This window comes from Anneissia japonica, unplaced genomic scaffold (genome assembly GCF_011630105.1).
Source record: "Anneissia japonica isolate Jap-2015-1 unplaced genomic scaffold, ASM1163010v1 scaffold6792_len961167_cov158, whole genome shotgun sequence".
Classification (NCBI taxonomy): domain Eukaryota; kingdom Metazoa; phylum Echinodermata; class Crinoidea; order Comatulida; family Comatulidae; genus Anneissia; species Anneissia japonica.
The window spans coordinates 135,312-162,839 of NW_022701523.1; the positions used below are offsets into that span (position 1 = coordinate 135,312).

Consider the following 27,528-nt stretch of genomic DNA (forward strand, 5'->3'; position numbering starts at 1 on the left):
TGGCGCATGGGCGCCATGTTGTCACCAAACAGCGTGCGCGCGTATAGCTTTATAACATTTTATAAAACACTGATGCTGCATATACTTTCTTTCATTATTCTGTTCATGAGGACAATTCAATTATGGGATTTTAACATATCATTGTAAATATATACTGTATAATCATATTTACCTAACTTTAGAATTAATTAATCAGTGACGTGCTGTATTATTTCGAGAAGATAAAGTGAGGACGATTCTTTTTTTTTTTTCGTTACGATTATCTTTTTGTTTTAAACGTCTATCATCTAGGCCTATACCTAGTTGCTAGCAGCCTACTCTATATAGAATGAGGCTCCTAAGAAGAGTCAACACTGCAGTGCAGAGGAGAAAGGTTGGTTGTGCAGACAGAGTGAGGTTTGTGAATCGTCGGCGATAATATTAATTTCGCCTGTAAATGAATGATAAAAATATTAATAAAAGTTTTCTAATTGTATCTAGGCCTATGACTTCGTAAACTTTAATTTATGAAATAAAATATGCTGGTCATCTTCAAACCAACAAATAGCCTAGGCCTATTTGTAAATTGTAATCTAAACAATAAATCAAAGTTGAAGAATTATTGCATTGAGAGAAATTTTTGTACAAACACTTCTGTTTATAATATTAGTGAGTTATAATATCATTATTACTGTATTATTTATTATTATTATTATTATTATTTATTATTCATTATTTCCTATTCATTGAAATTTTGATTTGTAATTTAATTGTAAATCATTTAAACGTTTTGATTTAAAATATGTATTAAAACAATCAATATATTATAATACAATTAGGCCTATATCTTTAAAATATATTTTTATCTTTAAAATCTTTAGTTGCACAATTCATTGATTTGTAAAGCACAATTGTGCATGTTTGCATAGCACAGGACTCCTTGGACAAGTTTCGCTTTTATTGGAGGATTCAATTTTTATTTTTAATTATAATTTAAGCTACCACTGATACTATTACTAGTCTTCAGTAGCTTTCTGTAAATTTTATATAATTTAACAGCAAAGCGCAACATTGCATCTTTTTATAAATCATTGCTGCTTGAAAATTCTTCCTTTTTTCTTTTTTTTTTTATTATCATCGTAATTAAGCTGATTTAAGCACTACCTTAAGGTGTTCGGCCGAAGAAGTACCGAAATTTAGGCCTGTCTAGTAGTAGTAGGTGGATATATATTACCGCGAAGTGGGGCGGGCGGTACATGCCTTATATAATTTACTACGTGGATAGCGAGATTTTTCGATCGCCATACAAAGTTAAAATAAAATCCCAAATCCTCCTCCTTTTTGGAATTTAAGGAAATTAATACATTTTTGTTTCTTTGTTGGATCGATTGCAGCAACCCCAAACCTAACATAACGGTATTTCACATTATATAGCATTAATCATCTATAATAACTGCTAACTTCCTACCCTATCGCGTTCTTTTGTTTTGGTGACAACATGGCCGGTGTAAGTCACGTGATTGAAACCGAGTTGGCCAAACTCTCTCTATCAACGGCTCTGTTAAAATGCTCATCAGAGCGCCACGGGCCACTTATTTTGCAAATGCTGTTGTGCAAGTCTTTGGATATCATAAATGTTTTGATAAAGCAAGTTGACCACTTGTATGGTTGTCGACGCCTAGCTCAAAAAAAGTTAGACACCCAGGCATGCATCGTGAAGACTTCCAACATATAACATATTTTTTTCATTCTCAATCGCCACATGCATACTACTGCATTCCAATGTCCACCTTCTAGTTATGCATAATAATTAACTCGACTTGGGTGTTCATGACAGCATCCAAAAACATTGCTGCGATATTCTGGTTGCGGTTTTGTCCGCCAAACGTGTCAGAAAATAAGGAAACGTCTGGTGCTGAATCTGGTAGGCCTAATTGGTTTATCCTATTATAAAGACAAATTCCAATGTCATTGCTTCCATGTCTGCCTTCTACCTCTGATCACCAAAAACAATATGCGTCATTAGATGGTACTGCATTGTATATACAATAGTTGAATACGCATATTTTTCTAATGTAATACATTACATAAGAGAATGTAATATGCGGAACTGGATTCTCTGTGACATTGGAAGCCAGTGGAAATGATTAAGAAGAGGAGTGATGTGACAATATTTGGGTCTGCAACATACAAGGCGAGCACACTTATTTTGAAGTTTCTGAATACGACCTAAATTATATTTACTGATACCATAAAGTAGTGAGTTACAGTAGTGAAGCCTGGAGAGTAATAGGGCACGAACTACATTATGACAGATGTCAAAGTCAAGAAATTTGCAGATGTGGGACAGACAACGAATTTGTCAATTTATGGACCGACAACAACTAGTCAGTTGCTTATTTACTCTTAATTTCTGCCTTATATCGCTTTTCAGCTTACGACCCATTAATATTGTCATCATCTGCAAAGCGGTATGTCTTAATTAAGGAGTCTTCACCTTTCGACAAGAAAGGGTTCTTGTCAAAGACAGCAAACATTAGTATATCTGATATTGAGGCCACACAATATCAGATTCACCAGGTCAATTTGATCTTTCAAATAAATCCTCCATAGATTTCTTATCTTCTGAACACCAAATATGTTAGGTGACTGAACTTGTTCAAACACGGCTAAAAACACTCCTTTGTTGCTAACATAATTACATTGATCACTAAAATTATCCTTTTGTTACACCAATTTATATAATCCTATTAATTTCCTTTCTGTATTCTCTGTTTCTCACATATGTGATATAACCAGTTACATCACATGTCCTCGGCAAGTTTACAGGTTCCATACATCTTAATTCACCAGGATAAAGAAAACAACAAAGGTAAGGCGCATTCATTTAAATACCCTTTCTTACTTAATTTCAACATTTGATTTTTATCTACCTCAATTATCAATAACATTCATAAGGGTAAATAGAAAAATTAGATTATCGGGGATTGAGGAAATATTGATGTGGGAATAAAAAAAAAATTTTTGCCTCATCAATTATTTTAACAGCATAAAAATAACAATTCAAATACATTTTCTTTAAAAAAACTATAAAATTAAACAAGTTTTTATACAATATTTACTATTACAGGCCAAATATAAACAGTCCTCATCTCTCATCATTTTTTTTAAAAAGAGTGATAATCTAATAATTTTTTCTGTGTGCCCTCACTCATAGCTAAGTATGTCAAAACGATTAAAACATTTAAATCATTCTAGCATGCAAAGTCACTTGTTTTAACACCAGATAAGACATTAACAATATTCGACTTATAAGGCCTATGCGATGAAATAAAGTATTAGATGTAACATGTATTTTTATATTTGAGTCTGAATATTAGGCCTACTGTATGTAGCTAATGTAATAATAACATTATCAGAGTCCTATTTTTACTGTCATCATAAATATATTGAACACAATTTTGGTTACTGCATTCCTCTTTTCTATGTGACAACAATGTTATAAGTTCAAATGAAACCGATTACTATTAGCAGCAATTGGGCCGGTATCCAACACCACATATATATAATCAATAGGCCACAAGACAATAAAACTTAGCTGCAGTGTCAATGCAAGTAAAGCTGTAAGCAGTTATGACCCTATTCTCGCACCATACATAATGCTGTTTATTAGCATTTAGATATGACACTCTGATATATAAAAATTCATTGATCTAATTAATCGCTGTGATGTACCATAGAAAATAAAAGTTAATTATTTTTGATGTATTTACTTTACTTTACCTACTCCACATGCCGAAAACTTCTAAAATTATAATAAAGACACGCGTACTCGAGTTGTGTACTATAGTTCAAATATTTGTGGGCAGGGACACTGGTATGTGCTATAAAATAAGATGTACCCTGGCTGTATAGCACTCTTTCGTTAAAAACCTGGGTCATTTATGCAGTTCATTTCAACAATTTTTAGGCATATATTCTTGAGTGAGGGGGACCGCCCCCCCCAAAAAAATATGTGGAGGAACGTGTCCCTTCCCCCATGATCTACGCCCATAAGTGCATGAGAGTCCATACCACCTCAGTACCAACACGGTTGGGGCTGAGGTGTGGACCTCTGGGTGCCTAAAAATGTTACTAATATAAATTCATGTCAACAATATAATACAATTATTTTTCTTAATACAGTTTAGGGGGTACAATCGCACCATCTGCACCCCCTCCTTCTCCATCTTCCCCAGTAATAGATATAAAAACACCATTTGAATTGAAAATAAATAGTTTCTAGGCAACATCACTACTGTTGTTTATTGTCGTTGTTGGTGTATGTTGTTGTTGCTGCTGTTGTCTAATAACGTTAGAATTAACTTTTGGTTGCCGACATCACACACAGTACTGGAAAAAGACTAATGTTATTAGAAATATGTTCTCACAATCATAATTCATTAACATTCCTTGTCAGATGATGTGGTACAATTTGAGACCTAGACTATGTTTATATTACAAATAGTTGTGTAGGCATGAAACTAGGTAGATGGGGTTACTTTTTGATTATTTGAAAATGTTCGATATGAGACCAAATACAAGACTTAGTTTCTATGAATTATGGAAACATGGAAAATCTTTTTTGCAATTTATTTAATCAGGATAAAATCACATTCAGTGAAGGAAGCTTACAACTAAAAAGAGATAATAACATTAAATATTTAAACCACAGTCCTGGACACAACTATAAAAAGGTTATGACAATATAAAAACAACCAAATAAAATTTTAGGCAATAATACAGTGCACAATAATGAATCAAGTATAAAAACAATTAGATAGATAGAAATCTTTCTTTATTCTGGATACTTAATCAACTTTTACATTGTTCTTCCTTAAGGTCCAGTTAATAGTTAAAACATTAAAATAAGAAATGAAGTTAAGAAATTATATATACAAAAACAAAAGAAAATTTGGTAAACACAAGCAAAATTTGGTATACAGAAGAAGTAATATTAAATCAAATTTTTGAAGGAATGCAAAGTTAAGGAATTTATTGAACTGCGAATATCAGGTGGAAGATGGTTCCACAGTTTAACCAAGCGTTATTTGAATGTTTTTTCCCCAAATTCATTGTTCCATTTAGGTAAAACTAATGTATTTTTCGATTTGCTTCTTGTGTTTAGACTGTGATAAATTGTCCATTTGCTCATAAAAATTATTTAAGTACTCAGGGACTGTGCCTGTTAAACATTTAAAGGTATAAATTTCCTTTAAGATGTTATAGGTCAAGATTAAATTTTTAAAATGTATTTTTAAAAAAATATCTAAAAATGAGTTAGCAGTAGAAAAATTATTTCAAAGGTAATGTACAAAAATGATTTAAGATAAAAATTTTAAAAATAATTTTCCTTATAGGACTTTTAAAAACCTAAAGTTGACATAATACTCCAAGTATTGAAATGCATGCCATCGTGTTTGGATTCAATATTTCAACATTATTGTGTCATAATCAGGAATTATAAAAATTTGACATAATTTCTTGCATTTAAATGTGTTCGTAGTCCGTTCAAAAGTTCAGCCCCGGAGATTTTGAAGTATTGTTCATTTTAGCAATGTTTAGATCAAAGGTCGGAAATGGCACTTCATTTGCAGCTTGTGGAATGTTTTATTTTGACAAAAAAACAGTATTCTAAACAATTTGAGATCAAAATCAAGTATAAATGCTATTAACATAATGTCAAAGGTCAGAATGCCATTTCCGCTAATTTTCCGAAGAGGGTTTTTATTAGAGCAAATATAAACTTATATATTCCAAACAATTTCATGTCTACTAAACAAAATCAAGTCTCTATGTTTAGTAGACATTTCATTCCGATCATTTTCCAAGGAAAGTTTTTATCAAAGCGAATATAAACTTATATATTCTGAGCAATTTGAGACCAAAATCAAGTATCTATGTAATAGTACTCTATGAGTAGTTATGAAGATATAGAAATTTCATTAACATAAGGTCAAAGGTCAGAAATGACATCTCCTGCCATTTTCCAGTAAGCTTTTTCATTAGAGCGAATATAAACTTATATACAGTATTACAAACAATTGGAGACCAAAATCAAGTTTCTGTGATATGCAGTTGTCAAGGTAGTCGCCATTTTAAAATTATAGATGACAGACATCTGCTGCCATTCCAACAAAATAAATTGCCAACATTTATTTTTGTGTTTTTTGGCACCTAATTAACATACCTAAGGTAGAACCTTCTATTCATCAAACCCTATAGAAGTCTACTCGACTTTAAATCAAAAACACAAAATAATCCGACCACACAAAGTACAACCATTAATAAGCTTGAAACGTGTTCATTTCTGAAATAAAATAGAATTGACACAATCAACACTATTAGTGTACAAAAAAAAAGTGTATGGTGGCCCTGAAGGCACAGGGCAATTACAACCAAATCAATTATTTCCCACACTATTCATTTCAATACTCAATTAATATTTAAATTAAAAAATAAATATTCAAAATATCTCTATCTCTTATTCTGTGACTATTCCCAAGTACTTCCAGATACCAATTGCTGCTGACATGGTTACTAGTTGGCATCAAGGACGGCGACATGTTTTTTATTGGTACGTATGATTCTTCTAATTTTTCAATAGTTATTATTGTTATTACAATATCTTTAAATATGATAATATTTATATCATATAATATGATAATGCAAACAATTTTGTCAGTGATATGATGTCATTGTGGCACACACTCTGTATTTACAAAGTAGAAATTTTGGTTAAAATAAAAATGAATTTCAACCATTGGTTGTTCAAGACAACATGTCGCATGATGAATTTAATAATAATGAATGCAACTTGAACTGTAGTTTTCAGTCAAAATTTCTTGAAATACTCAAGTACACAAAATGAAAAGTAAATGTACAAAAATGATTTAAGAAAACAATTTTTAAAATAATTTTCCTTATAGGATTTTTAAAAACCCCAAGTTGACATAATACTCCAAGTATTGAAATGCATGCCATCGTGTTTGGATTTAATATTTCAACATTATTGTGTCATAATCAGGAATTATAAAAAGTTGACATAGTTTCTTGCATTTAAATGTGTTCGTAGTCCGTTCAAAAGTTCAGCCCCGGAGATTTTGGAGTATTGTTCATTTTAGCAATGTTTAGATCAAAGGTCAGAAATGGCACTTCATTTGCAGCTTGTGAAATGTTTTATTTGGACAAAAAACAGTATTCTAAACAATTTCAAATCAAAATCAAGTATAAATGCTATTAACATAATGTCAAAGGTCAGAATGCCATTTCCGCTAATTTTCCGAAGAGGGTTTTTATTAGAGCAAATATAAACTTATATATTCCAAACAATTTCAGCCCAAAATCAAGTCTCTATGTTTAGTAGACATTTCATTCCGATCATTTTCCAAGGAAAGTTTTTATCAAAGCGAATATAAACTTATATATTCTGAGCAATTTGAGACCAAAATCAAGTATCTATGTAATAGTACTCTATGAGTAGTTATGAAGATATAGAAATTTCATTAACATAAGGTCAAAGGTCAGAAATGACATCTCCTGCCATTTTCCAGTAAGCTTTTTCATTAGAGCGAATATAAACTTATATACAGTATTACAAACAATTGGAGACCAAAATCAAGTTTCTGTGATATGCAGTTGTCAAGGTAGTCGCCATTTTAAAATTATAGATGACAGACATCTGCTGCCATTCCAACAAAATAAATTGCCAACATTTATTTTTGTGTTTTTTGGCACCTAATTAACATACCTAAATAGGTGGAACCTTCTATTCATCAAACCCTACAGAAGTCTACTTGACTTTAAATCAAAAACACAAAATAATCCGACCACACAAAGTACAACCATTAATAAGCTTGAAACGTGTTCATTTCTGAAATAAAATAGAATTGACACAATCAACACTATTAGTGTACAAAAAAAAAGTGTATGGTGGCCCTGAAGGCACAGGGCGATTACAACCAAATCAATTATTTCCATCACTATTCATTTCAATACTCAATTAATATTTAAATTAAAAAATAAATATTCAAAATATCTCTATCTCTTATTCTGTGACTATTCCCAAGTACTTCCAGATACCAATTGCTGCTGACATGGTTACTAGTTGGCATCAAGGACGGCGACATGTTTTTTATTGGTACGTATGATTCTTCTAATTTTTCAATAGTTATTATTGTTATTACAATATCTTTAAATATGATAATATTTATATCATATAATATGATAATGCAAACAATTTTGTCAGTGATATGATGTCATTGTGGCACACACTCTGTATTTACAAAGTAGAAATTTTGGTTAAAATAAAAATGAATTTCAACCATTGGTTGTTCAAGACAACATGTCGCATGATGAATTTAATAATAATGAATGCAACTTGAACTGTAGTTTTCAGTCAAAATTTCTTGAAATACTCAAGTACACAAAATGAAAAGTAAAACTAGCGAAAAATCATTAAAATGAAATGTTATTTTTTCTAATTAAAAACTAATTTACCTTTAAGTTTCTAACTTTATCATAGACAGACTTTAGTGTCATGTGTTGAATGTCTTCATTTATATCGTAGAGTGCCTTAACCTGAAAAAAGAATGTAATCTGGTTTAGACATTTATATAAGAGGGGACGCCCCCTCCCACTGAAAAAAATAATCGCCCATCCCTCAGTCGCGCACCTCCACTCCTGCCAACAAATCATGCTCAAGTACTGTAGTTATTAAAGTCACCTTAAATCACATAATTTTGCGAGTTAACCCCTCACTTAATCACTGATCCCCCACCTTCCCATCAGTTCAAGACCCCTACACCACTGATGCTAGGGCCTGCTAGTAGGAAAAGTTTGTAAGCCTAATACTAATATACAGAATCAGATTGTGTCCTATAGTCAAAATACAAATGTATGTTATTTTTAATACCAGCATGGTTGTAGTATTTTCTCTTCAAAAGAATTCCTATTCCTGTATTTTAACAAATTTCAATTCAAATAATAATAATTCAAAATTTAAGCATTGTAGGTTATGCTCTGACTCCCATTGACTCAGTGAATACGTGATTGGCTGATATTGAAAACCAGCCATGCGGAAATAAGCAGCTGAGAGTATGGTGCGATAGGCCAGAATATAACTTGTCCTAAATACCAAAGTAGACCAAACATTGAAAAACTTCGGTATTCCAATGAACTGTAGCAATAAACTCGATAAAGTTAAGGTTTATATAAGATTCTGACTAAGAAATGGTAAATAAAATGGAGAAACTGTACTACTATATTTTTGATTTGTTTTAGCCAGGGTATGCACTGCATACCTTGCTTGCCTTGATGGTCCGCCACTGATAAAGTTGAAAATAAGTTTATATATTTGTTATAAGTAGTGTCTATATATAATATACTATAGGCTTATAACACTACGGCAACTGATGTTACGCACTTTCAATATACATTTTCAGGACTTTATTGTACTTTATTTGCGGCATAGTTAGGAGAGATAAATTATGAAATACTATCAGCCTATCATTGTATGGCAAGAAATTTTGAAGAAAAGTAGAGGTTTTTGGTAACCGACGTTTCATTGGAGGATAAATTACAATAATGCAATTTTCTACATTAGACAATAGGAGGAGCTTAATGTAGCTATGTAAATCAGCAGATATCAGCAGAGTACGTCCCAACTAATAATTCAATACCATAAATAATTAAATCCAAGTGTGTGAACTTGAAAGAAGTGAAAGTAATTTGTATATAATATATAAAGTCTAAATTTGCAGGAATTATGCAAATTCTGCAGCCATTTTGAAAAACAAAATGGCTGTCTACTTTCAAGCACAATATATTTTCAGAAACTCATGTACTATATAATAATCATATATAATTTATTTTTTTGAAATGTTTATGTTCATGTCCTGTTTTACATGGAATTACCCAAGAGTTAAAGTGTTGTAGTGTTCTATCCAATTCCTCTACTACGATAGTGATGATAAATATAATAAATATTAAGATTTTCCAAACCATGATTATTCATGTAAAATTAGTTTTAGTTACAACTCAAAATAAGTGTTTAATCCCCAAACTTAAAATACAAGTACCGTACTCGCGCGAATAAGCGCCCCGTTTGAATAAGCGCCCCTCTCGAATAGCCGCCCCTCCTAACGTAAAAATTTCCTTAAGCGCCCCGTTTGAATAAGCGCCCACTTCTAATAATTTCATAAGATTTTCTTTTTAGCAAGTCAAAAATCCAATCAATCCTGGGACTGTGGTTGTTGGCATGATTTGAGCTGCAGAGTGGAAACACATTCTTCTTAGGTCAATATCAAAATGAGGATATTTGCCTTGAACTGATGGGAGCTCCGAACCCTGGACAGACAGTATATTTCTAACTTTACTCTTTTTACATATGTCTATGCCTAGTCCTACTCATCTTTTTCTTTTTCCGACCTTCAGCACATTCTCATCTAAGTTTTCAATAAAAAAATACAATGATCCTGCCATCCTGCTAATCTCAATCGGCCGATGGCCAACAAGCTAACCACTACCCACCACCACCAATTTCATCTGCTATTTTGCTATTATGATATTCACGCATTCTTGTCATGAGCCATGTTCTCTGGATGATTAGGCTGTCTTTTCCGCCTAAGCACCATTCGTAATGTCCTTAAATAATCTTTTTTTCATTCAAAATGTGCCTATTAAATTTAATAATTTCCCATAAGATCCCCTCAATTTTAATCTATTTCCATAAGCGCCCCCTCAATTTCCACTCTGTTTTCATAAGTGCCCCGTTTGAATAAACGCCCCTGAGAAAGTGCAAAAAATATTTTAAGTGCCCGGGTGCTTATTTGCGCGAATACGGTATAGTAATTGTATAATTATGTGTGTTTCAATAGATATGAATAGTCTCAACTAACCTTTGCTTTTGTGACTCTTCCCTTAAGCACAGACTTAAATATGACTCGGAGCAGGGCAATGTCCATGTTTGTAAATGCATACCTGGTTCTAAAATAGTGTTCCTATTGTAAAATATACAATGGTGGTTGTTAACACTATCTATGTTATCTCCAAACTTCAACCTAAAAATTGTTTCTAATTACTAAATTTCTCATAAATTGTAGTCCACTATATCAAAATTGTTAAAATAATAGTTACTACAATTTCAGGCTGCAACAATGTTTCTTGAGTGTTGACACGAAATGTTAGGAAAAGGCTTAATGTTATTAGAAGAACCAAGAATCAAAATTATTCTAAATCAATGGGTTAAATAAAGAATAGTTTAGTCATTATCATCCCCCTTTGAATTTGTAATAGTTCACTCTTTAGTGTGGCAGGTTTAACATAGACATACTTGTGACATATACTGTAGTGGGTTATATGGAGAACTTACAATGTGATCAGTGTGAAAGTATAGGAAAAGCTAATTTTATGGTTGTGAAAACAACCAACCACTGTTAATGCGAGAAAAATATGTCAAGGAAAGGCACTATGATTGTTGTAGTTTTCTCTGCGCTTTGTATGCTTTGGAATTCATGTGATCCTTCATATCCTTTACCTTTTCACTAATTACACAAGTGACGGTCTTGCCAAAAGTAGCAAATGTCAATTTGGCCTTGATTGGTTTAAGAAATAATATTGAACATGTATACAACACTGAATTTGATCACCTAGTGGTGCAGTTAAAATGATTTCCTCATTTAAAGCAAATAAATCTCCTGGTATTGATGATTTTAATTCAAAAGTTATTGAAAGTGTCTCATTTCTTTTCCTTCCCATATATTTTAATCTTTTTTTGACTAAAGGTATATTCCCCAACAGAATAAAACTTGCCCGCGTAACACCCATTTTTAAATCTGGTTCTAAATCTGAACTATCAAATAATATCAACCCATCTCAATATTATCTATTTTTTGAAAGCCTTAGAAAAAATTATTTATGACAGAACTTTTAATTATTTATTACAAAATATAATATATTATACAAATATATTCCAGCACAGTATTAGATTCTCTGGGCCTAATTTATGGAACAATTTACAAAAAAAAAAAAAAAAAAAATTCAAAAAAAAAAAAACCTTCCTGTATGTTTCAAACAAGTTCTGTTCTCCCTTGCATTAAAATTAAGTTATACGGCTTTACAATTTTAAATGGTTTAGCATCAATTATTTTTATTTAAGATAAATAAGATTACTAGTATATCACTACAAACTTTCGTATAACTTTTTTATCTTCTGCATGTACCATCTTTTCATGGAAGAAATAAATGTTTATTTGAATTTGAATAACTATCTGAAGATTAATTTGAAAAAGACAAAGAAAACAGTGTGGGATTTTAAAACAAAAAAAACAGTCTCTAGAATTATTGGTTCACCGGTTAATGATGTGAATGGCATTTACGAAAAACAAACACTGAGGAAATTAAATAAAGATCTATAGAAAGTGGTTCTCATCCATTACACAATTAATTAACTAAGAATAACTTGGGCCCGCTTAGACCACCAAGATCAAATAGTTCACAATTCACATTTTCTTTTGTTCCGAATGCCATTCACATTTTTTAATTCAATTTTTAAATAGCATTTTTTAATGTATCGGTATTGAATTTTGATGATTGAATATTTATGAATAATATATTATAATAATGTCAATAATAATAAATAAATATAAATTGGTCATTGTTAAACCCAGAATTTAGGTGAGTTTGTACAGTTTTCATCATTTTAATATACTGTATATTTCTTGATGTATTCTGCAAGTGGGTTCCATTTTAAATTTTTACTCTATATTATCTATATTTCTTGATCTTGCTTGTCCTGTCAAGAAAAGTAATTTTCCTGAATAAAAATATATTTCTATGTCTAAAGTATTCTTAAACATCAAAACGGTGATGAGCAAGGTATAAATTACAACAAGGTTTGGATCACTGTATTGTTAGTATGAAATATGAAGTTTAAACACATTAATGTTAGCAATTTAAAGTTTAAAAATGCATTGCATAAACGTTTTACCACAATCACGGACGGTAAGTGAGTGCACCCTCTAGTACAATTTATTTCCTCTAGGGATGAAAGACTGAGGGTGACAATTCATGCAGCCAACCTGTACCTATAGTCTACCACTTCATTCTATAATGCTTCCGAAGACCACTATATATACTGTATACACCCCTAAAATATTACCACCCCAGCACTTAAAGTGGAGAATTAAATTAAATTCAGCAAAATATTTATTTCATCATGAAGCCAATACCATATTACAGGGCTTCGATGGTGACTAATTTAGAGAGTATTAGGTATAAGTTTGAGTACAGGTTCAGCAATAACAAGTAGACAACTTACTTTAGATATTTGCTGTGCTGCCTCAACTGTTACCCCAACATTCTGAAAAAAAAATATTACATGTGGATACACATACTGTAGCCTGAAAGGTATCAGTTTTCAAAGTCTGTGCAATACAGTACTTAAGAAATACACTCAAGATTAAAAATGTTTTCAACAAGGAAAATCACTACTTGCATTAAAACAAAAAATTGTGTAAAATTCACAAAAGCTTAACTCAACAATCACAATTATACTGTATTCAGCAACCTTCTATTACGGTTATCAAATATTATTTAGGCTATCTGCTTCAGTTAAACAGTGAAAAATAACTTACATCCAACTGCTGTGCATTTGAGTCTTGATTGGACTGAAATGTTGAAAAAATCCAAATTATTATAAAACAAAAGATGGTTTATTGTTGAAAACACTTCACCTCTTTCCCAGATCTGATAATTATGTGGATTATATTACAAGAAAGGTCAGAAACAATGAAAATATATTAAACATAAAAGGTGGTTTGTCTATAGTATAGAGAAATAACATATATGCATAATTATCATGCTACCTTGAATCTGCCACTAAAATACTCATCCTAAAAAGTAGACAACTTACTTTAGACATTTGCTGTGCTGCCTCAACTGTTACCCCAACATTCTGAAAAAAAATAATTAAATGTGGAAACACATACTGTAGCCTGGAAGGTATTAGTTCTTAGAGTCTGTGCAATACAATACTTAAGAAATACACTCAAGATTAAAAATGTTTTCGACAAGGAAAATCACAACGTACATTATAACAAAGTAGTTAAAAAATTGTGCAAAATTCACAAAAGCTTAACTCAACAATCACAATTATACTGTATTCAACATCCATCTATTACGGTTATCAAATAATATATGACCTAAGCTCACAAAAGGGCTGTAAACTCGCACTGCACTGTATTGAGAAACAAGCCTCCATAGACAGAATAGGGCGTAGAACGTGAATTTTGTGTGATAAATAAAGTATAACTTTTAATCTTACTATTCCTGAAGTTTGAGTTTAAAATTCCAAATGTAAGAGGTAAAATTTAGCCATTTTCGGATGGGAGCTAGTAAAAAATGAATAGAAACCTGCCGAAAATAAAAGCATTTTTCTCAAAACGTGATTTAAGAAAGTTGATAAGATGACAATTATTCAAACGGTCATAACCTTGCTTCCATTCACCTGATTGAGTTCATTTAACTGTCATTTTAAAGTAAATGATATGTTCTATGCCATTATAACAAAAACTCATTTTGGCCTGAGGATGAGTTTACAGCCCGTTTGTGAGCTTTGGTCACATATTATTTAGGCTGTCTGCTTCAGTTAAACAGTGAAAAATAACTTACATCCAACTGCTGTGCATTTGAGTCTTGATTGGACTGAAATGTTGAAAAAAATCCAAATTATTATAAAACAAAAGATGGTTTATTATTGAAAACACTTCACCTCTTTCCACTAATAATTATGTGGATTATATTACAAGAAAGGTCACAAAAAATTAAAATATATTAAACATAAAAGGTGGTTTGTCTAAATAGTATAGAGAAATAATATATTAACATAATTATCATGCTATCTTGAACTTCATGAGCACATAAAGCATTAGTGAGATAAATCGTTTAAGCAAAAGTAAAATTTAATTTTTATAATAATTTTATGTAAATACTTGTTTCTTTTTTAGTTTGGTAATTAAAGTCTTGGCCGCAACAGCATCACGGTGCCTTTGTTGGGCGTCGTAATAAAGCCTTTGGGTTTTGACGTTGTGGCGCATATAATCGGCTACCCTTATACGGTCCGAATCCGTGTTGTTGTATTTCCATGACTGAAATATAAGATGCATTACAAAACGTCATTCATTAAAAAACAATTGTTAACCAATTCATGTTGAATGGTTTGCTATCTCTGAATTTTACCAATTTCATATAATTTGAGAACTGATTTAGCATACTCGATCACATAACATCCCATTTTAAAAATTACAAATCTAGTGCATGTTCGTTACATAGACACTCTCCACTAGATTAGTGATGATGTTACAGGTGCATCCCTCCATCCACGTTTGGGTGACAGGCCATTGTAATTCAGGTTTAGGCTTATTCCTAGACAAGTACTTAGTAATTATTACTATCTTGTATTTGAGTCATTCTATATGAATTCAACACACTTTTTTGCCCGACCCCCTTCAAATCGCCCAATATTTTGCATGTTGGGGGTTCTACCTGAGATAACCCCACAGTGAAGTTTTGGCTCCGCACCAGCATTTTCTGATGAGTTAGAGCAATTTTAAATTTTCATGAGATTTGGCTAAAAATCTCACCTTCTTCAGTTTCAGTTTCAGTTTTATTGTTTCACACAATGAACATAATAAATGAACAACATATAAGAACTTATTATAATAATTCAATGTTTTTGATTCATTAACTTAAGATAACAATAATATGATCAAAATAGAATTTCATAGTATGGATAACAATATAAATTTAAATACTGTTTAATAGATACAGTGAATATTCATTGTGTGTGCAGGAAACAATAAGCCAGGAAGGCTTTAAATCTAATCCTCCAAATAAACATATACTGAATTAGTAAATGGCTAGTGATAAAAAAAGTAATTAGGAAACAAACAGGAAAAAATAAACAAAATAAAAATAGATAATAAAGGTAGAAAAATGTTTCTGGGTGTAACAAGTAAAAATTGAGTAATAATCAGGAAGAAAAGAAAAAAATAAAATGAGATGAGATGAAGAGGATTGTATTATTAATATTTTTCCACTATTTAATTTAACAGAGGAAAATGAATAACTAAGATGCATACTTATCTATTAGGAATTCTTTTAAGAGATTTTAAGGTGTGTGTTAATTTAAGTTTAAAAGGTAAATTATTCCATATGTATGGCCCATTATAAATAAAAGATGTCCTCCTTAATAAAGTAGTGTGGCTTTCATAAATAAAATTTTTGACGGTTGAAGACCTGGTATCATATGAATGGTACTGTATTGGCAGAAGTTAGTGAAAAATGTATGAAAATGAGAGGGGAGTTGATTGTTATTTAATCGAGGCTGTTTGAAGCTTGTTAAAATCGAGGATATTCAAAGTATTAAAAGAATAAAATAAATGTTTAGAATGAGACCTGGAGGGTGCCCCTGTGCATATTCTGAGCACTTTCTTTTGTAATCAAAATAAACAATGAATTTTAGTTGTTTCAGAGCTTGCCCAGGGGCACAATTGTGAAAATTTACCAGTGGTTGTAGCCCAGGCAATGTTGCAATAGTTAATATAAGGTAAAATAAGTGTATTATATAACGAAAATAAGATATTGGAGGGAAGCGTATATTTTAATTTAGATAAAACTCCAACGTTTCTAGAAACTATATTTGTGACATTGGCAATATGACATTTCCAACTGAGTTCACAGTCAATTATGACTCCCAGAAATTTTGCGCTGGAAACTCTTTTAATTGGATGGCCATCAATAAGGCTATCATTTGGCAATTTTTTGTTGCATTTCTTACTATGATTGAAATAAATAAAATTAGTTTTGGATATATTAAGAGATAATTTATTGAGTTTGAACCATAAAGATACATTTTTAAGTTCGTTATTAATTGTGGTTACAAGTGTATGGTTATTTTCATTGGAATAGAATATATTGGTATCATCTGCAAACAAAATAAAATGTAGTAATTTTGAGACATTTGGGAGATCATTAACATAAATTAAAAAAAGCAGAGGACCTAAAATAGAACCCTGTGGTACTCCACAGGTTATAGGGAATAAGTTAGAATCAAATGAATTAACAGAGGTAAATTGTTGTCTACCTGTAAGATAATCTCTTATTAATTGTAATGGAAGGCCTCTGACACCATAATTAGATAATTTTGAGAGTAAAATATCATGATCTATGGTGTCAAAGGCCTTAGATAAATCCAAGAATATACCGATTGTGTGATGTTTTTTACAAGTAAAGACGTTAATTTTTCATACATGTGGAGCACCGCAAGATCTGTACCATGTGCTTTCCTGAATCCGTATTGATTTGTGTGTAAAATTTGATACTTAGAAAAAAATGCTAATAATCTGTTATAAATAAATTTTTCGAGAATTTTTGAAAAACAAAGGAGTAGTGATAATAGGTCTATAGTTGGTGAATTGGTGGAGATGGTTATTTTTAAAAATAGGTATAATTTTTGCAATTTTTAGAGAATTTGGAAACTTGCCAGACTGAAATGAAATGTTAAAAATGTGACAATGGTTTACATATAAATGAAGAAACTTTTTTAATAATATCTAGATGAATATCATCGGCGCCTGGACTTTTGTTAGATTTGAATAAGTCAGTAATGTCAATAATGTCTTTCTCCGACACTGGTGTAAGAAATAAGGAATGAATATTAGGTGAGTTAAGAAATGCTGAATAATTAATGTATGACATATTAATTGGTTGATAAAGTTTATGGCCGATTTCTGAAAAGTATTTATTAAACTCATTAATAATTTTAGACTGGTCTGTAATTTTCATATTATTTTTAATAAATTAATGTGGAAACTTAGATTTGGTATTTCTGCCGAGCACGGAATTAATTGTTTGCCAAGTTGCCTTAATATTATTTCTGTGAATATTGAATTGTTTTTTGAAGTAATTTCTAGAAGATAAGCGGATTATGTTAGTAATAGTTAGTTTATTTCTGAAATTAGCGTACCTTTTTTATCGATCTCTTTACCAGATTTCGTATACTTTTTATATAATCTATTTCTAGTATTAATAGAATGAATAATCCCATTAGTTAACCATGGTTTATTTTGTTTACGAATATTGGTTCTTTTCTTGCGGAGTATTGTTTGAAGCATTAAGGATTTCAGACCAGTCAGTAACCATAAGTTCAGATGATAAAGAATAAACAGTAGTGTCGTTGATTATTCTGCTATATGTATATTTAGATCTACTTGATATAAACGGTTTATCTTTGCAAGAAATACAAAATATCGGTAAATGATCAGTTATGTCACAGTAGAGTATACCAGATTTGAATTTATGAACAGGTGAGTTACAATATATATGTTCAATTTAGTTATGCGAGTGGGTCTACCTATAATGGGAAGCAAATTTGATGAAAATAAAGTACTAAGAAAATCAGATGTTAGTTTGTGAGAGTCGGATTTTAAGAGATCAATATTGATATCCCCACATGTATAAAAAGCCTTTTTTTCTTTGTTGACCTCTTTCAACAATAAAGAAATACATTCATGAAATGATTTAACACACTTTTCTGGTGGTCTATAAATAACTGATAAAATGATATTTATCGGTTTTGCCTCAATTTCAATACAGAGGGTTTCACAAACTTCATTAATAATATTACTGAGATCAGGTCTATACTTATAATTGATATTATCTGCTATATAAAGTGCAATACCACCACCTTTCTTGTTTGGCCTATCATAATGAATGAGTTTGTAACCAAGAATATTATACAATGTATAGGGAGTATAGGCATTAAACCAAGTTTCAGTGAAGCATAAGATGGTAAAGTTATAATTTAGAGTCTGGAGATAATCAAATATTTCTGTAAAATTTTTAGTAAGGCTGCAAGCATTATAAAGTGAATGAAACTAAAGTTTGTGTCAATGTCTTGCACCAAGTCATTAAAACTATCACTAAGGTGGTACCTACAACTGGATGGGACATTGAAATCTAAATCAAAAGGGTTAATACTCAGCTGATTTAATTTACAAGTAATTGTAGACCTATATGAATAAGATATTTTGAACGTTATTGAAAGAAGAAAGAACGATATGTATGCAAGGATATGCAGTTAACCAGCAATACTGTAACTGAACCATAATATAGAGAGGCCTCTAAGGTTGTGAACTGAGGAGTTTATATAATAGGCCTACTTTTGCTTGATTCCATTATTTTTCTTGTCACTCTTACAACAGTGTGATTATGCCTTGACAGGCATGACTTCATTTAATTGTAAATTGTTTTAACTGGCATTATATTTTAATTCCAATATTTTACTGGTGATCTGAAATGTAGTTTTTTATGTATTCTTTATGTAATAATGTTTAGTATAAAAAGAGCCAATTGATAGTGGCAATCCTCAGGTATGTACACCTTTTTTCCATGTTTTCTCTTGTATTGCTTTTACTTGGATATTGAATAAATTACAAAATTAGGAGGGAGCCCTAAATTTGATAAAATTAGAAGTAAATGAAATAATATTTCATTCAAATTTTGAGTCTGACAATGCCATTTCCAGCCATCTAGAAGTGCCAGGAATCGCCACTGTTTAATGTTTTATTTCGTGGCGAAACATCTTCTATCTACAATCTAGTTGGGATATGGACAATGTGTAATATTTTGACATGGCAGTCCATGAAGGCTTTTGACATGTCCAGAGGGGTCTGCGACCCAAAAAGTTTGGGAACCACTGTTTAACAATTTCCTCAGAACTTGACTAATGCATAATAAGAGTACAAGAATAATAATAAGAATAATCATTGAAAAAAACTGTTTTCTACTTGTCTGCACTTTCGGATGTGCCAATAACCGTATTTAAGTTATTCGCACAGGATAATACACAGCCTGCCATGCAAATAACTGTTTTAATTTTCCATTTTTTTTTTTTTTGGCTAAGAGGAAAAATTTTTATTTTTCTTCAAAATCACTATTAAGATGGAGGGTTCGCTAAACAAGGTATGAAAAAGTCGCACCTATTAATAAACTATTGGTCTCATGGACATTAAATATTTTATTTGAAAAAAGAGATGGTAGCAAGTATTAGTATTATAATAAATACTTTTCTTTATTTACTGTAAAAACCTGAGACAACTACGTGACTGGATTCTATTGTTCTCTTGTTTGTGAGGTTATGCAGTTCACTGATATGCAAATAAGGTTGTTCGAACCGCAAGCGGGCATCTCCCGCACACAAGACAAGTGGATATTTTCATAGCTTTTTTGGACATATTATTTTTTTTTTTTAATGTTTTAACTTTTACTTTGGCAATTTCTTTGAAATGTATTAGATACATAAACACATATATTGCAGTTTAAAAGGCTACAATAGGCTGGTAATTCAGCCACCCCTACCCTCAGCTGTCCAGGGCTAGCCTAGCCAGGTGCCGACACGCGATAAAATTCCTGAATTGAAGAAACATACTAAACTTTAAGCACTGCCCTATATATATTTATAAGCACATGTGTGTTCTAGAATTATTTACGACAACAGAAGAGATATTTATTGGTGTAGACAAGTATATCATGTTTTGGAATCAAGACAATATGTATTTTTAATTTAATTTACATATTTCACATTTCTGACCGTAATAATTATTTGCATACTTCAACATTTAAACACTTATCTCTAATGTTTATGAACCATTAGCCATTGGCATGTGATATTCCAAAGGATTAACTAAACCTGGTGGTAGAGACATTAAACATCTTTATGGATTACTTGATTATAAATATGAAATACTGCCTTAAATTATGCCCTTGTTTAGGCCTATGTGCAGCCTAGTCATTTATAGGCCTAACGGCGCAGGACCGTTTAGACTGCGAACAAGTTAAGCTACGATGTATGGAGCATACTTTGTATTGTATGTTTCCAGATTCGCTGTAGGCATATGAATAAAAAAGCCTAGGCTATATTTCAGGCTAGGCCTACACTTCTAATTAGAAAAATTAGTGCTGTAACAAAACAAAAAATGAATTTAGTTTTTTTCTCTTTATATAGATTGCAATATAACCCCATTCCTATTGCAAATTATGTATTTTTAAATCAACGGTTTTTCAGCACACAACAGATTATGATGATGATTATGGTGTGCCTATACTATAGGCCTGTCAGGAAAAATTTGGCCCGTGCCAAAATAGGTCCGCCAGACCGATTTTGGCTTTAAAATTACCTGCCAAATGTAGTCCACATAAGCAAAAATCGGTCCGGTGTCTATTTAGTAGTAACTTGTATTTTTATAACTTTTTTTTTAATCAAATGATATATAAATATCTTATCTCCCATTATATGATGTGTTTTCATTCGTTATGTGTGAAATCATGGTGAAATTCTTCGTGCCCAGTAAAACTTTTGGGTGTAAAAGTACAAAGAGAAGTCTTTTTTTTTAACTTGTTTTGTTTATTTTGGTTGTGTGTGCTGAACGCTGGGACGAAGTACATGCATTCAACCCCACACAATAATCCGGAATATTTAAAACTAATAAATCAGTCTTGTGTTTCATTTTAGGCAAACCTAGGCCTAACCACAGCTGCCAAAAATTATGCCTGCTGAGTGTATTGCCTAGCCTGGGAAATGCATTATCAGGTGAGTTCGATAACACATCCTTAAAAGCTTAATACTATATAATTCTGTCACTGCAAATGACTTTGCAAGTGTGGGAGAAGCATTACTTTCCTCCACTCCACGGGAGAAACAATCATGCCCTACAAGCAGCAGATGAGTTACAAGTAGCCAGGCTGACACGGGCCAATTTTATCCAAGTGGGAGTGGTATTAGCAGCTAAAATCAACCCGGAAGACCGATTTTAGTAGTCGGGCGACCAAAATCGGACCGATTTTAGAAGTCAGGCGGCCAAAATTGGTCCGCTGGACAATTTTTCCCAGAACCAATTTTGGCATGACAGGCCTATAATTTGTCCGTGATGTGATGTCATCATGAACATATTTACTATTTAGGATATTTCACAATTTTTGTCAAAATAAAATTTGATAGCCTGGCAGGGTTTTAAGGATGGTTGCTGTATTTTTTGTTCAAATAGTTTAAGATGCTTACCTCTGTAAATGCTTAATAGTAAAAATTGAAGAGGCTGTGAGTTATACTCCTATGATGCCTCTTTGTATGTTTGCCAAGGTTATTTTTGAATGTATTCATATTCTCACTGATAACAACTAATCTATAATTTTACACTGATATGAAAATAAAATACTGATTGAATATAATATTGAGTATTTTTGCTTCACAATACAGTATGTTCTTTATCAGAATATGTTGGGCTTAAAATATGATATTAAAGCTCATAAAAGTGGATTGTACTTGAATATTTCTTATTTATGTTTATGAAGGTACCTAAAAAAGACATTTTTCTTGATTTTACAGGTAATAATGACACTGATGATTATTGGTTAATGCTTGGCTCTATGATGAACTTGAATATCAACATTATAATAATTGATCATGTCTGACATATCAGCAATTGCGAATGGATTGTGATATGAATGAAAAACTATTGTACTGTATTCGGTAGCGTTGGTTTTGAAGAAATGAAGACAATGAGCAACATCACACTCATTCAGTTTTATAGGAAAAGTTTTTTTCCCACAAATACGCTATTACAGTTGATAAAGAATTCGATCTTTTTGTTACTGTTAACATGCGCTTATTATAAAATCATCCAATATTTGCAAGAACAGAAATAATTTGCATCTGCTTGAAGTTAATGATATCTACTAATTTTAATTGAATTTCTTGAAGTTTTTAATTTGTTTTGGGGCAGACAATATATCTTATAAAAAACTAAAATAATCAAATCAAAGATATAGTTTAAATATTATCTTTAATTAGTATATTTTTATATATTTAAAATGGACCTTCAATAGTTCGGTCGATGTAATAGGTGTGTCTTTCCACCAACTACTGTTCATACTTTTTTCTGCAAGGACAGTAGTTTATATGAAACAGTATCAAAATTTAAAAAGATTGGTTTGTCAAACTTGATTATATACCCGATTTGTTTTTTAGCATGCATTAAATGAGACGCAACCATCATTACAGGCTTCAACCAAGTGCAGATCACTAATGTCACATGTAAACATATTCACAAACAATTCAAACTGATACCAATTTATTCACACTAGTGCTTTTGTCATCTTTCTCTCAACTGAATTCTGAGTACTAGGTCTGAGACTATCGATTTTATTACAGGGTGCGAAACTAATGCAAGTGAAATTAAAAATTGGCCAGTGGTATTTCAACCCCCTCCCCCAAAAAAGTACAGCTCTCATTGTAACTGTCATAGACCTACAGCAGTGCCATATACTATGTATACTATTACTGTGTTCGTCACGTTCAATTTTGTTTTTCTTCGTTGTTTCAGCTCTAAAATTAGACATACTGACTGATTATTTTACTGAATGATCAATATACATCAAAGTTGTGTTTGAGTACAATATACGTATTCGTACAGTATACACATTCGTGTAGGGCATACAATGGGACCTCAGACTTAGCTGCTTAGGCCTGCTGTAGGCTAAGATAGATTGATATTTTTTTCTCTTTTAATTTTTTTATCATTTCAATGAAGATATTGAGTACAACCTACAGTAGGAAAACACATCTCCCTCCATCTTCCCCCTCCTCGACCCTGTCGGACATTATATTGGCACAGTTCTTAGAAGCACTGCTGGTTTCAGGGCAAGCCTATTAGCTCAGTAACTGTTTTAATGTACATGGTTCAGTGATTATGAACTGAGCATGAGCAGTAAGCATCAGGCCCGTAGCAAGGTTCTTCCAAGGGGGGGGGTTTCTGGGCGTGAGGTCTCCACAGTCGAAGCCCTGGTGGGGTCGGCGAAACCCCCAAAACAAGAGGAGTTTTGTGCTTTATGGGTCTAAATAATGCTATAAAAGCAGATATGTTTGAAAATGTCTGTGTCTGGTCTGCAGTGCATTTAGTTTGGTTGGAGGACTTATTTGGGAAATTTAATGAGGGGTTTAGCCAGAAAAGAGGGGTTTGCTAGAAAAGGGGGTTCTCCTGAACCATAAAAACCCCCCCGGATACGGGCCTGAGCATTCTCTTGCCTGCAACAGTGTTCGGTTGCCTGGATTTGCATAACAAAAGCATGCAACACTCAATTTATCACCAGGAAGGAAGAACTAAATAAATCTTGGGTCATTTCCAATCTCTGTATATAGTTGTCTCAGGTAAAAACCATGGAGGTTATTGAATAGAAAATTTGTACAAGATGTTTTTTAGTCAGAAAAATTACTAAAAAAAAATTTTGAACTAAATAATTTAACTTCAGTTAACTAAGTCATGACAGAGCATCATCACATTAAGAAAATGTATTACCATCGAGAAATTAGATAAAAAAAGATATTTAAAATTAAATTTAAAAATAATAATAATATGTCGTTCTTATATAGCGCTTCATGACTTTACAAAGCCTCTAAACGCTTCACATTACTACCCCGGTCATTGGATCAAACACATATGGAACACATTGAACACCAAATTAAATTATTAAATTAAATTATATTATTATTCCATAATATTGCAGCTAGTAATCAGCACAGGTTGTGTTGGAACCTATCAGGTACCTACTTGTACTCCTGGGTGGAGAGAGGCAACCGTAGATAAAGTGCCTTGCCCAAGGACACAAGCGATTTGCACAGCGAGTTTCGAACCCCCCGACCTCGAGGTTGGGAGTCCAAGCCACAACCGATGCGCCAACCACTTCTACGGCATAATGTCTTAGGAAGCTATTGGTACGACAGTTATGCATTGGTGATATGATACTGGATAATTATACTCTGATAATGGAATAAATCTTACCATAACCGCCACATTTTTCCTAAACTGTGTCGGGTTCACCGTTTTACCAACACGAATTCCCAAGGACTTCCAAAGTCTGCTCATTTCTTGGCCAGGACGGATTTCCTGCCCACTATTATTGCTGAAGAAAGTCTCTCCTGATGAATCTATTTTGCATGCTTGGTTGTACAGAACCATCATTTGGTAGAGATCTTCCTCCACCACCAGAAGTGCGGGCCCTTGAGCACTTGTCTTGTGTTTTGCCACCTAAACAAATACAAACAAAACATTTTAGTAAATTATATTTTAACATAAACTGAATATCAATTTAGCAATTATAAACTACTTTTTTTTATTAAATGTTTCTATAATATTACAAAAATGTCTTAATTGACAGCTGGATTAACTAAAAGAAAAAAATTATAAATAAATAAAAATATTAAATTTATTTTTATATAGAGCATAATGCATAAAGCCCCTTTCTGCTTCACATTAAAAATATAAGTCAAAGTTAAACAAAAACAAGATCAAAAAAAGTTTTTTACAATTTGGAAAATGCTTAATAACTATTACCTTACAATAACTCTATTAATGAAAATGGGTATTATTACTTGTAGTAAATCTATTTGGACAGAAGTTGAGAGATTCATTTGGACCAAGACAAAACATATGATTAAAAAAGTTGTTTTAATGTCAGATCTTATCCTATGTAATATCATCAATTTGGATGTGTAAATATGTATGGGTAATTTTATTTACAGTTTATGTTACTGTATATAAGTTTCTTAAAAATTGTAAAATGAATGAGAAATGTCTTAATTATCAATGTGAAAGTGAGACGAGGCTTTTTTTATTTCCTTTTTCCCGTACTTATTTTTTAAAAGATCATTGGAAGAGGGCGGAATAAAAATTAAAATATAATTTTGTTTTCTTATTTAGCAGATAATTTTGCCAAAAACACCCAGACGGAGGAAAAAATAAAAATAAAATTTTATTTTTTAATGTAAATTGGGATGGTTAAATGCTTCAAATTTATATAATTAGGAAGAAATAAAAATATGCTATCTTTGGAAATTTCAAGCCAGCATAATAAAAATAAAGAAAAACTTTTATTTTTTTTCTGAAATTTCCATTTTTTTGTGGCGGCAGGTGCGCTAATTTGCCAAAAATAAAATAGTAATTTCATTGGAAATCATCAAAATATGTCGGGTTGGGTATTTCGGAAAATATTAATTAAAAAATTAAAGATTTTCCAAGTTCCTTTGATATCATTTTTGTCTAGAGAAAAGGTGTGTTTAAAATGATCAGTTTCTACAAGAGGGAAATTATTGCCATATATATGTTTAATAGTAGAATCAAATAAATTGTAAGCCTCGTTGAGGTCTTGCAAATTAAAAATATTATCCCAGTTGGCTGCTTGTAATTCATGTTTGAAGTGTTCAATAGTTTGGTCATATATTGACCAGATACATTAATGGGTGTTCAGGTATGGAGTCAAGGACAATGTTTGCCAGATAAGAAATATTAAAAATCGGCAGGTGGTACTCAGATATCACTATAAATTATTCCATTGTGGTTTGGAAATTCTGATTGATTGGTAATAATATTGTCCAAAAGGGAAGCAGTAGTTGAAGTAATTCCAGTATTGCGATGAATAAGGGGAAAATCAAAGTTGCTAAATATGAATTTCTGAAGTTGAAAGCTTGGTTATTTGATTCATATTTTAAAATATCTGTATCAAATTCACCTAGTAAAAAAACGTTTTTGTTCTCTTAGGAGAGGTTACTGAGAACAAAATTAATGTTATCAAAAAACAAGTTAGGTTTTAAAGACAGGGCCCTGTATATGGTTCCACAAACAATATTTTTTGATGATTTTTGTTCAATTTCGATAAATAGGGAATCACAGATTGATTTGTCAATAGTCTCAGGTCTTCTCTGATTCAAAAGAAAGGTCACCTGCCTGTGTTTTGCAATAAGGGAATAATTAAGAATATGTAATAATGCGCTATCTTGCCAACTTTCAGAAATAGAAATAAAATCAAATTCGAAATTTAAGGAATTTAACAGAATGGTAATAGAGTAAAATTTACAATGTAGATTTCTGGAGTTGAAATGTATGCTAGAAAAGCTTTCCAGTTTATCAAATTTGCTAAATTCACTTGGTTGAAAGTAACTTGATATATTAAATTTATCAGTAAAAAATTAAGATCAGATATCAGCATTATAACGATCATTCATTGAAAATGGATTAAATACAACTTAGCTAATTCACTTTTTAATGGCAATAAGCAATTGCAGATAGCTGCAACACATTCTTCCATTCCCTTCATAAAGAATATGTTCCAATCACCCCAATTTTCCCACCAGACTGCAGTGTTGCCCTGATTACTTCATTAATAATCCTGATGTATTTGAACTTAACTACATAGCATTTCTTGTGGTAAAGCACCTGGCCTTGATAGCATTCCAAATTGGATATTGAAAGAGCATGCTCCGACACTACAGTATCTAAACCCTTGTGTACCATCATCAATTCAAGTCTACGTAAAGGTTTTGTGCCTCAGATTTGGAAAAGTGCCAACATAGTCCTAATTCCTAAAGTCAACCCACCTAGAAATATTGAATGTGATCTTAGA

General features: G+C 31.8%; 1 protein-coding gene across 1 annotated transcript; it reads right to left on the bottom strand.

Moving 5' to 3' along the window:
* Positions 1 to 4,794: 4,794 nt before the first annotated feature.
* LOC117103586 lies at positions 4,795 to 25,540 on the bottom strand. The gene is made up of 10 exons (XM_033244168.1): positions 25,502 to 25,540; positions 24,912 to 25,157; positions 15,009 to 15,164; positions 14,689 to 14,721; positions 13,931 to 13,972; positions 13,653 to 13,685; positions 13,337 to 13,378; positions 10,917 to 11,018; positions 8,518 to 8,598; positions 4,795 to 6,328 (listed from the first exon to the last, which is right to left on the bottom strand). The coding sequence occupies exons 1-10, from the start codon at positions 25,538 to 25,540 to the stop codon at positions 6,323 to 6,325; spliced, it is 780 nt and encodes a 259-aa protein (XP_033100059.1). The 3' UTR covers positions 4,795 to 6,322.
* Between the last annotated feature and the right edge of the window lie 1,988 nt (positions 25,541 to 27,528).

Bases quoted from the DNA above. Each gene is read 5' to 3' on its own strand.
- LOC117103586 (XM_033244168.1), bottom strand. From the start codon at position 25,540: ATGAATCTCTCAACTTCTGTCCAAATAGATTTACTACAA. The intron at 14,722-15,008 runs GTATTTACATAA...TCAACATTTCAG, and splicing joins CCAAACTAAAAAAGAAACAA to TCCAATCAAGACTCAAATGC. The intron at 13,686-13,930 runs GTAAGTTGTCTA...TCAACATTTCAG, and splicing joins CAGCACAGCAAATGTCTAAA to TCCAATCAAGACTCAAATGC.